This window comes from Hyalella azteca, unplaced genomic scaffold (genome assembly GCF_000764305.2).
Source record: "Hyalella azteca isolate HAZT.00-mixed unplaced genomic scaffold, Hazt_2.0.2 contig3834, whole genome shotgun sequence".
Lineage (NCBI taxonomy): Eukaryota > Metazoa > Arthropoda > Malacostraca > Amphipoda > Hyalellidae > Hyalella > Hyalella azteca.
Window position 1 is genome coordinate 14,115 of NW_025934068.1, and position 11,707 is coordinate 25,821.

General features: G+C 41.2%; 1 protein-coding gene and 1 long non-coding RNA gene across 2 annotated transcripts in view; both read left to right on the forward strand.

The window, feature by feature from the left end:
* The window catches only part of LOC108668130 (Krueppel-like factor 12), a gene marked incomplete at its 5' end in the record, with an annotated part of 14,050 nt that extends 7,562 nt beyond the window's left edge, over positions 1–6,488 (forward strand). The window contains 1 exon segment of the mRNA XM_018155285.2: positions 2,980–6,488. Within this exon segment, the coding sequence (XP_018010774.1) occupies positions 2,980–3,155 (176 nt within the window). The 3' untranslated portion in view covers positions 3,156–6,488.
* A 605-nt stretch (positions 6,489–7,093) lies between these two features.
* Positions 7,094–11,412, forward strand: LOC125177642. Its single transcript, XR_007156605.1, has 2 exons — positions 7,094–7,805; positions 7,842–11,412. It is a non-coding gene; the product is annotated as an uncharacterized LOC125177642 (long non-coding RNA).
* Positions 11,413–11,707: the final 295 nt, after the last annotated feature.

Below are 11,707 nucleotides of genomic sequence, written 5' to 3' on the forward strand. Positions count from 1 at the left end.
AGCAGCAGCAGATGTAGCAGCAGCAGATGTAGCAGCAGCAGATGTAGCAGCAGCAGATGTGGCAGTAGCAGATGTAGCAGCAGCACATGTAGCAGCAGCAGATGTAGCAGCGGCAGCAGATGTAGCAGTGGCAGCAGATGTAGCAGCAGCAGCAGATGTAGCAGCAGCAGCAGCGGCGGATGTAGCAGAAAATGAAGCAGCAGCAGCAGCGTATGTAGCGGCAGTTTTACACAAGTTTCGCATTTACAACAGATGTAAGGTCCCTTTCACACAGGGCAGCAAATACCGCCAGCGTCCGACGGTATTTACCGCTGAACCTGAGCGGACATACGAAATGTGCACTGCTGTTCACACACGACGGCTTTTACTGCGGCGTAGAATTTGACGCCTGACGCCCCTGTGTGTCGCGCTAAAACTGCGGCGGTAGATTTGCCGCGACCAGGGTTGAATTAATTCAATTAATTCAACCCTGGCCGCGACAGTTTAGCTTGCAATGGTGTTCAATGTAATCTATCACACTGGGCGGTTTTTGACGCCTCATATTAGCAGACAGTGGGACCGTATTTTAGGTGCATATAGTAAACAGCACTGCAAGACTGATAGATTATAGACTGATATTGTTACATAAATATCGGTACATAAATATTGTTACATAAACATTGTTACATACATATTGTTACATAAACATAAAGATATACAATGATAAATATATATTTCTATAAATTGATAGAGATATATTTCATAAAAGATACCTATATTTTCCATAAAATATATAGGTATTTCCAAGGAGATATATTTACATTATTCTCAAATAGAGATATATTTTCATATAGAAATATTATTACATAAACATAGAGATGGACTGATGGTGCATAGAGCACTGCAAGACTGATAGATTCCAGCGGTAAAAATCGCCTCGTGTGAAAGATAGCGCGGTAAAAACTGCCGCGGTATTTTTAACGCGCGCGTTATTTGCCGCCCTGTGTGAAAGCTGCTTTTCAGCTCAAGCAATTGCGACAGCAACGTTAGATTCAAGAACAATAGCAGATGTAACATCAGCAACAGATGTTGCAGCAACAACGGATATAACAGCTCTATAAGGTCTAACGGCTGCAGCAGATGTAAGAGAAGCAGCACATGTTTTTGCTGCAGTAGTAAAAAATTCTGCTGCAAGAAACGTAGCAGCTCTTTTGCAGCTCTAGCAGACGTGTAGCTGCGTATATAGCTGATACAACAGATACGATAGTAGCTGGCAGTATCATCGCACTAATATCGCTGTTATTTTCAGTATCGCAGCACCAACGATATCTCAAAGTCACTGGTCTTAATATCGCAGCTATACGCAGCTGCAGCGCCACAGCTGTCGCCAGAGCAGATGTTGCTGCCGTCCTCCCGTGTCGCTGATATTGTTGCCGCTGCTGCTGTTGTTGTTGCGACAGCTCTTGTTACCGCTGTTGTTGCGACAACTCTTGTTACCGCTGCTGTTGCCGCTGCTGCTGTTGTTGCGACAGCTCTTGTTACCGCTGTTGTTGCTGCCGCAGCTGTAATGCGATGCAGATTGAAGCCTCGGTGGCCATAAAGCTGCAGCTGCTTCAGCTGTTGTCGCAGCTGCGACTCGCATTTTTGAGTTGCCACGAATTTGATGGACTACACTTTGCATCGCGCTGCCTTGCGTCACAAAACAAGTTTCTATTTACAGCGTTTTACGTCAAATGATGTCTATCGTAAATTGGTCCTAATTAAATATTACATACTGGACCTAAATATTGCACCTTAATATAGTGGAGCTAACGTATTCATTAATTGAATATTTTCGAATTAGCTCAGTTAGGGCTTATATTGGTGAAAAAGCCGTAGGTGGATTAAAAATCCTGGGGAAACCGTAGGCAATTCTAATTTCGATTCTAAAAATGTCTGGTCATTTTCGATTCGGTGCTATGGTAAAACGCAATTCATGTCTTAGGTTATGGGTAACTATATAGGTTATATGGGTAACACGCAATTCACATCTTAGGTTATGGGTAACTATATAGGTTATATGGGTAAAACGCAATTAATGTCTTAGGAACTAGGCGATATGGGAAACATAGGTGCTGAAGGGAACATGCTACGGGTACTGGTTTATTGGTTGGAAACCAGATGAAATTCAGAGCAGGGATGCTTAGACCCTGGAGCCGACATAAAATTGCCAGAGAACCGCGACAGAGCAGGAATGTCTGCTTTTGAGACCATGTTAGTTGAAGTCTGACTCGTATTCTTACTAAAGGTAAAACTCGTACTCGTAAAGGTCTGACTCGTACTAATAGGTAAGTAATGCTAGTGACCACCCAAGCATCTATTGACACACATCCAGTCCTGCAAACACAGCTGAACTTGGTCATCATGTAAAACATATTAAGAGTACCATTTGAAAACTAACTAACACGTTCTTTAACCAGCACATTTGTTTTCCTTTCGCCCCATACCAAAATAACTGCTTCTGTTGATGCCAATGTTTTTTTTTTTTTTGCAGGAAAGGAGCCGTGCCGCTGCTCGTAGCGAATTTATTGTTAAATACATGCAACTATTGTTGATTATTTTAATATATATAATAATATTGTACGCCACACTCACGCTTCTTCCGATTGTATTTCAGGTGAAAATCCGTACACCGCTGCTCGTAAAGTCAACTTATTGATAAATAAGGGCAACCTTTTTTTAATAAATTTATAATATTTCGAATAATTAAACTTCGCAATATTAATATTTCATTATTAGACGCTAAAGTTCAAAATGTTAATATAAGACACTAACGCTCATGTCGTTTGCATTTCAGGAGGAAAGCCGTACCGCTGCTCGTGGTCAAAACTTATTGAATCTTTGATTAAGAATGATCGATTATTGATTAAATCTTTATTAATTTGTTCATAATATTACAAATAATTAAGCTACGCAATACCAACATTCCATTATCTAAACTTCCTGTCATTTTTATTCCAGGAGAAAAGCCGTACCGCTGCTCATGGGACGGCTGCACGTGGAGGTTCGCGCGCTCTGACGAGCTCACGCGCCACTACCGCAAGCACACGGGCGCTAAGCCCTTCAAGTGCCGACACTGCGCCCGCTGCTTCTCCCGCTCCGATCATCTTGCGCTCCATATGAAGCGCCATCAGTAGACCTTGCGCTCCATATGAAGCGCCATCAGTAGACCTCGCGCTCCATATGAAGCGCCATCAGTAGACCTTGCGCTCCACATGAAGCGCCATCAGTAGACCACCTCGCGCTCCACATGAAGCGCCATCAGTAGACCGCCTCGCGCTCCACATGAAGCGCCATCAGTAGACCAACGCCACAAGTTGGCTGACGTCGCCAGTGTTTGCCACAAGTTTGTGGACGCTGGCAAGGGTCGACACAGGTTGACATACGTCGGCAAACCAGCACGGTTGACATGAATAAAAAAACATGTAGTTTCATGGAACGTCGCTAGGGTGACGCGTGTTCAGTTTTGGAGCACGGGATAACTTCGGTGGAATTAATAACATTGTGAACGTTTTCAGTGGGCAACGTACGTCTCTTGGAGAGAGAAATTGCAAAAGCGCAGCCAGTAAGAAATGTTTGTAACTGATTTGCACTGGAAAGCGTCTATGTGTCCAGGCAAAACGTATCAGGAGGCTGGCTGGAACGCGTTTTGTAGTTCATGATCATGCACATTTTAGGTTACTTTGCATTCAAACTTCTCACTAACCTTACTTTTTTGTGCTGATGTGCTGCTGATGGTGTCCTGTGGTGTTGTATACTGCGGTGTAGTGTGATGCGTGTGGAGGCTGTGGCTCTAAGATCCACCCATGAGAGCGCACTCTGGAACGGCTAACGCTAGTTCCAGCGGCATACTAGAAAATACATAAATTTCTATGGCTTGGACGTTGTTTCCATTGGGGTGCAGTTTGAATACTCGCTGCTGTTGAGGTGCAACGCTCTTGTCTTCATATTCCCTCGCACGCTGAGGCATAACAATATGAGGATGTTTTTCAAACAATGTGAGGACTCAGGATATTCCCATCACAATTAGGGAAGTCCACTCATCATGTGCGAATTTAATGCATCTCGTGAAAATACGCCTTGCATACCGCGGAAGTATACCACGCATTCCGTGGTAAAATGACTAACATCCCATGCATATTGTGAAAAATTTTCCACGTATATCGTGCGATTATTCCGCGCATACGTGAAAATATACTTCGCATATTTTGAGAATATCCCTAGCAAACCATAGAAAAATGCGCTTATCGTGAGTCACGCGCATCCTATGGAAATTTCTCGCGCATATCGTGGTAATATCCCACGCAAGTCAAGGGAAAATAATATTATTTAGTTTGTATTGGGTCTTCCTCATGTGGAAGAGCAACTACGAGCGTCTGGTGGTACTGAGAGTACCTTTTGTGCATGGACGAACTCTCGTCGGTGATGGTAGATTCAACAAGAAAATGTGATCGAAGCCGGTAGTGTTGACATGGAAGTTGCATCTAAGTTGATGTTCGTGTTGATATCGGAAGAGTTTAAAGTGTTCATCTATCTCTCTACCTGTGACTTGACACATGATACTGTTCTGTGTGTGAAGTTTTCTCAATTTCGATGCGTATTTTATTACACTGTCAAAATCAACAAACGTCTCTGCGACATCAGCTGTGTTCACAGAAACCCCTTTCGTAAATAATATCCCGCGTCTCCTCCTTGTGTTGGACACAATTTCTGTATAGGCAACAGCGCCGCGCGTTGCCTGGGGGGTTTGATGGTAACAACAGGGGTCGATGGACACAAAAGTGGCCTGTCTGCTATAGTTGTACATGCCATAATGTTACGCAAGAGTTGTTGCATGCTATATATGGTTTCACGCAACAGTTGTACATGCCATGGTTTCAAGCAACAGTTATACATGCCATGGTGTTACGCAAAAGTTACACAGGTCATGATTTTAGAGTCATGGATTTACAAGACACTAGTTTACACCTATTCGTTCAACACTCCATTGGTTCATACATCGTTGGATTTAAGGCATGCATTAAAACGCCGTGTGATCACACCTCGGCTCTCCCGTTTACTTGTGTTCATGACGTGAAGCAAAGATTCACGCCAGAGACAACAAAGAGTATTAGTGAACAAATATTTTTTATATTACTTTAAGAAAATTATTAGTTTATTAGCTCTGGAATTCTGTATAAAGTCGGAGGGAAGTTGACGTTGTTGGCGCCCAGGTTGCGGGGGCACCGGAGTTGTGGTGTATAACGTGTGGTTGCTTTGTATGAATTCTTTATGGCTTTTCTATGCATTTTTTGTAAGATATTCAGTGGTAAGAACTAAAGCGATTCCAATCGTGCAACTTATAATAAGGCGTATAAATGTGTTGCTAAGTGTGAAGACTTTTGACCTTCTTGGGCGAGTGACATGTGACAGGTCGTTGCTATGATACCGGCTCTCGTTATTGGTTGTCATGAAAACTTTTTCTTGTTATTGGTTACTTTGGAAAATGGATATTGATATTGGTTGCCATGGAAAAACTTTATTGATATTGGTTGCCATATCGACTGTTTCCCGTAAACGCTGTTTTTTGACGGTGTTGGTTGTAATGATTTTTTTCTGACCAGTTTAATTGCCATGGATTAAATTGCTCATTTAATTTACTGCCAAAAGTGTCAAAGCTTCATCTGTATGTGCTATAAATATAGTATTCGAACGTATATATTAAAAGAAATATACTGAATTTGGCCATTTTGAATCTGCAAAAAATTGAAGCATTTTCAAAAACCTGTACCAAAATGAATGGTCTCAAAACACGCAAGTTATGAACCAGCTTCCTGTGATGGTTATTCTCCTCTGTGCAACAGCGATTTAATATTATCTCTCAACCAAAGTTTATCATCACTATGTTCAATTCAATTCGTGATGCATGACAAGTTTATGACTGTAACGCGTTTGGTTTCAATAAATCATCCATCCTCTCACCAACAAACATTCGTGTTTGACGCGCACGAAAAATCTTGCAAAGTTTCTTTACGCATCAGCTGGGACGACGACTTGTCTTATGTGAAGGCAGTGGCTTGATTCTCATACTCATACATCTCACTTTTCTTCCCCTTTCATCAGTTCCTCCATCATTAAACTTGTACGTGCTGCTTTCATCTCACTTTTCTTTCCCTTTCATCAGTTCCTTCATTATCAATCTTGTACGTGGTGCTTATCTCACTTTCCTTCCCCTTTCTTCAGATCATCCATTTTCAACCTTGTACGCGCTGATTCAATCTCACTTTTCTTCCCCTTTCATCAGTTCCACCATCATCGATCTTGTACGCCGCTGCTCCATCTGTTTTCCGCACCATATTAAATTCCATGGCGTCGAACGCCCCCATTTGCAATGATTAGAAACAGGCTCTGTTCTGCAAGCGAGTAAATTGAAGAAAGTTCGTGAATGTTGTGGAGATAAAATGTATGTGGAGGACTCTAGTGAACGTTAGCGTACAGAGTGACACAAAAAAAAACAGAGCTCACTAAAAGTCTTATAACTCCTGAAATTTTATTCAGTTTGAAACAAAAATTCTATGGAATTATGTACAACCTATGTAGCCAACATCTGCAAAATCTCAATTCTATACCACAAAAACTCTTTGTTCTACAGCCGCTCAAAGATATGTTCCAACAACTGCAAATGTCTTTTGCTCTGTAGTCCAAGGCATCTCGAAGCTCACACGTGGTAGACTCTTAGATCAATCCGTCTTCTTAATGAATCTGAAACAAATAACAGGATTACTTGAGTATTGTGGAAATTATTCAACTTTTTATGAGCTCTGTTTTTTTTGTGTCACCCTGTACAACGAAGTTTGTTCCCTAGTAGAACACTCATTGGTGGGGGCTTGTGGTTGTCCCGGTGTAGCGTTTAGTTTTCACTTATCCTAGTTGGACGCATAACTCGTTGTAACATGCTTCATGATTGGCTCGTGATTGGTGACACAGCAGTCAGTCACGTGGGCCTATAGCTCTTGTGACACGTTTCAGGATTGGTTTGTGATAGGCGTCACACCAGCCACGTGGACCGATAACTCTTGAAAGCTTCGTAATTGGTTCGTGATAGGCGTCACATCAGCCACGTGGACCGATAACTCTTGTAAGACTCTTCGTGATTGGTTCGTGAAAGGCGTCACACCAGCCACGTGGACCGATAACTATTGTAAGACGCTTCGTGATTGGTTCGTGAAAGGCGTCACACCAGCCACGTGGACCGATAACTCTTGTAAGACGCTTCGTGATTGGCTCGTGATCGACGACACACTAAATCGCGAGGCACGAAACAAATTACACTAAAGTAGGCACAAATGTGCGCAGTTATGTTGCGTTAGTGAAGAGTTTGTGCGGGAAATGTTGATGACGGTTTGAAAGCTTGTCCTATTTTAATTAATCTCTAGTTACGAGAACGAGAAAATTAGACAAATTAGTTGGATTTTATTGCTATATTTCTACGGAATGTTTAAAAAAAGAGGAAAAAGTGAAGCTATGAAGCCTTGGGAGGCAATGTACAGAAACTAGCGTTAAGCCTAAGTCAAGTAAATGTGTCGTCTAAGTAGGTTAAGTCGCAGCCATTCGAACGAATGAAACATTTCTGCTTTTCAACCGAAAATTAGTTAGGATTACGTAGTCAGCTCCTAGAACGGAAATACCGCGTAAGTGTAAGGTACCGCGTAAGTGTGAGGTACTGCGTAAATGTTGGGTACAGCGTAAGTGTGGCGTACCGCGTAAGTGTGAGGTACCGCGTAAGTACGGTACAGCGTAAGTGTGAGGTACAGCGTAAGTGTAGCGTACCGCGTAAGTGGGAGGTACTGCGTAAGTGTGAGGTACAGCGTAAGTGTAGCGTACCGCGTAAGTGTGAGGTACCGCGTAAGTATGGTGCAGCGTAAGTGTGAGGTATCGCGTAAGTGTGAGGTACAGCGTAAGTGTGGGGTACCGCGTAAGTGCATGTGGGTCACCATAAAAGTAGTTTATTAACGTGTGATAGCGTACAAGTGTGGGTTACCGTATAAATGCTAGGTTCCTGGTGAAACGCGGATAGCTTAATTCATTTCTCGTAACTATATTTCGTAGGCTAAAGACGCTCAAATTTGTTCCTGCTTCCATACAAAATGTTCCAACTGATCAAATTTTATTTGGGTTGCATCCTATGGGTAATTATCGGCGCATCATCGGCGGCCGGCAATGCCTCGGTACCTAAAGTACACCATTTTCCTTTGTGAATGCCTGCTTGGGATATGTTCCTATTTGGCCAACGATTACGCGCCTGTAGCGATTCACTAAAACAAGCGAGCATATCGACCACAAAAACGGCAGAAGTCAATTGCCTCGTTAATAACTGGCATCGATATCACTTTTTTTTCGTTAATGTAGAAATGTTATGATTAGCGCCAATAATATGCTCATGGTTACCTATTAGAACTGCGAATGGTGTTAAAAAAATTAAGAGTTCAAGAATTACCCTATAATACCATTAATTAAGAGGAATTAACGAAGCAGGATTTAAGGACAAATTCGTACACCTTAAGACCTTCAGCCCTTAATACAAACTCTAATTAGACCCTGACCCTCGTCTAGATAGTGTGCAATTGATTTGCTAGCGTAGCTCCCGACCCTCTCGTGACCCTCTTATCTCCCTGTTAATTAGATAACGAGCGTTAGCGCGCGCGATATCATGTGATACTAAGTAGGACTCTTGGCTCCTGCAAGTCTCAAGGTGCTACGTACTTCCAAAAATAGCTTAAGTCTTTGGATTTTGCGACATAAAAATGAATTAGCATACGGTGTTTCCGTGTGCTGTGCGCCTGCAGTGCTGCATAGCAAAGCAGTGCAACTGCTGTGCCGTGCGTCCGCAGTGCATTGTACCAGCAGTGAAGTGCGGTATCGCACTAGCAGTGCCGTGTAGGGCATCAGAAATGCAGTAGTGTGGTAATTTTTAAAGATGTGCTTTGTGGGTTCCAAAATGAACAAATCGTCTCTTTTTAATTGGAATTTTAAGGTCAAATCCCTCAAATTTCAAAGCAGCCCCAGCGTCTGTTTAGAACCGCCCTAGAGTCTGTTTAGATCCGCCCTAGAGGCTGTTTGGAGCCGCCCCAGCGCCTGACTATCGGAATCAGAAGCTGAGGCGGCCCCAAATTTTATTCGCTCGTCATTGCACCTTCGAAGCCGCGGAGGAACAGCGTTCAGATAGCCCAACCATCTTTTGTTATTCTTTCGAACACACACGAACAGTGCAAGTTCAACTTGTCCGCCACGAAAAGTTCGCAATAACAACGTTGATTCAATAATCAGTCATGTCACTTTTTTCATCCCGATTTCTGGAGCCCTTGTCGACCAGCGGCGCGTGTCAACAACTGCATGTGCTATCGCGATAAAAGCAGCAATTGGGTGGCAATTCAGACTATTATTGGGACTGTTCTAAAAGTAATGACGATTGAATGCTCTTTACGCAGTGACAGTTAAACACGGTGGTAATTAAAGTGATTAAAACAAACTTTCCGAGCGATTAGCGTTGGATTTTTCTCCCAGGTTGTTGCCTCCACTTGAATGTCTGGCTTTCTCACTCTGCTTCGCAATTCGCAAAGGAAGAAAAATTGGCCAACCACAGCAGCGGGAATTCTTAATGCGCGTATCGTAGCAAAATTGGGAGTGTGACATTCGATCTCTTCCAAAAAATCTGGTATTTCCTCAAAATTGTAAAAATAATATCGTTTGCTGTATTATGAATACGATGGAAATTAATAATATTTTTTTGTGTAGGATCTCCTCAAATAAAAAATTTCTAGACGTAATTCCTCACACGGAACGGTCTCATACCTTCCCATTCCCCTTTCCCCCAACCTAGGGTGGAGTGTGGAAGGCTGCAGAATGGTGGAGGTATATTACACCCTTAGTTTATGAATATTTCAGGAGCAAAAAACATGGAAATTCAATGATTATTTAATCAGTATATATAGTTTTGCATCAAAGTTGACAATATTTGTGTAATGAGGTACATTTCTTTTGTGAACTTTGACTTGGGTAGCGAGCGATGGAAAAAGCTTGTTAGCTAATATCGTGAAAGTGAAACATGAATCTAAAAAGTAACTTGAAAATTTTTTAGCTGTTTTAAATGCCATTCTCATTCGTCTTTTTCTGTTTTGTAAACTGTAGTTGGACGCTGCCTCGCATTCCTTGAAAGCATTTATTTCGTTCTGTGTTCCGTCGATCATCGGTTGTCATAGAGGGACGAGGGGCGCAACATTTGGTGTACAATTGACCCACGGTGTTTTCTCTGTGTCGAGGAAGTCTTGTGGAAATTAAGAATGAATTAAAAGTCGGTGGCTCAATTTTCCAATGTCCGTGCAAACTGTTTTCAAATTCGGTAGTTTTTCAACCGTTTTATTATTAGTTATTAAGTTATTAATTGATTATGAATTTAGTATTCTTAATGAATAAATGTACGAATTTAGTTAAGAATATCGACATGATGCGTTTTGAAAAGCAAAAGGCGAGTGATCCCGAGGTGGATATGTTGGATATGTTGTGTAAGATGTGCGTTTAATGAGTTACGATGTAAGTGATAAGACATTTGTTATAGCGTCATGAGTATCAAATATGCGTTATATGAGTTTTAGAAATCAGTTATAAAATACGATTTATAAATTATTGCTTATAGGATGTGTTTTAGGGTATTATGGTTTATATGAATTGCGTAAAAGATATGAGTTACAGGAAAAGAATTACGACTTAATGAAGCTGTTGAAGGCCAGCTTTTCAGTTAGTTTGACTTAAATTTCTATTTATCCGGCTTTTGTACAGGAAATGTAATGTGCCTCTAACTTTTCGTCAAGCGACATGGAAAGTCAACACAATCACGCTCCTCGAAAGGAGTTTGATGTTGGATTAGTTTTTTTTCTTTGGCGGTTCTTTCTCGAAGTTTCTCAAAATGTTTCACTTGCCTGGGATCACTTTAAATTATTATTCTTCATCTGCATTTCCTCTCAATTAAAATGACATGTCGACACTTGGGCGATGCTTGGCCGAACATGTCATACCTAATATTCTCAATTAGGGTCGTAAGTTGCGTTCTTACCCTAGTTTATTTCTACCTGTTTTGCAATATTAACTGACGAACAATGGTAAATTAATTCTATTATTTTAGTATACTTCCATTCTTTTCCATTAGTTATCAGAAGCTTTTTATTTCTTTACTTATGTTAGATGTTCGTAGCTTTAATGCCGTATCATTTACTTTCATTTAAATCAACTTCCTTCGTTTAGTATCTTTCATTTGTCTTCTCTCATTTTCATTAAATTGTAAATTATTTCCTTTATTTGTTCTGTGCTTTTACGACCTAACTAAAGTTTTGTTCATAATAAAATTTTGCTGTTATTTTATTTATTATTTTATTTTCATCATTTTCTAATTTCCATACGAGGTTCCAAGTTTATGGGTAGAGTCCGTAAAGCTCTTTGCATGCTTTTGCTGATTCGTTGTTCATTGCCAGACTCCCAAAATTCATAGCCAAAATTTCTACGTTCTACTGTCGAACTCACCAAAAAATTTATATCAAGAATCCATTAAATTCACTGTCATGCTCTTGGTTTACAGCAAAACGCAGTTTTAATGTATGAAATGAATGGCACGCAGTCGGCCAAACCCAATAAGCTGGGCCTATACTTTCAAAAGAAG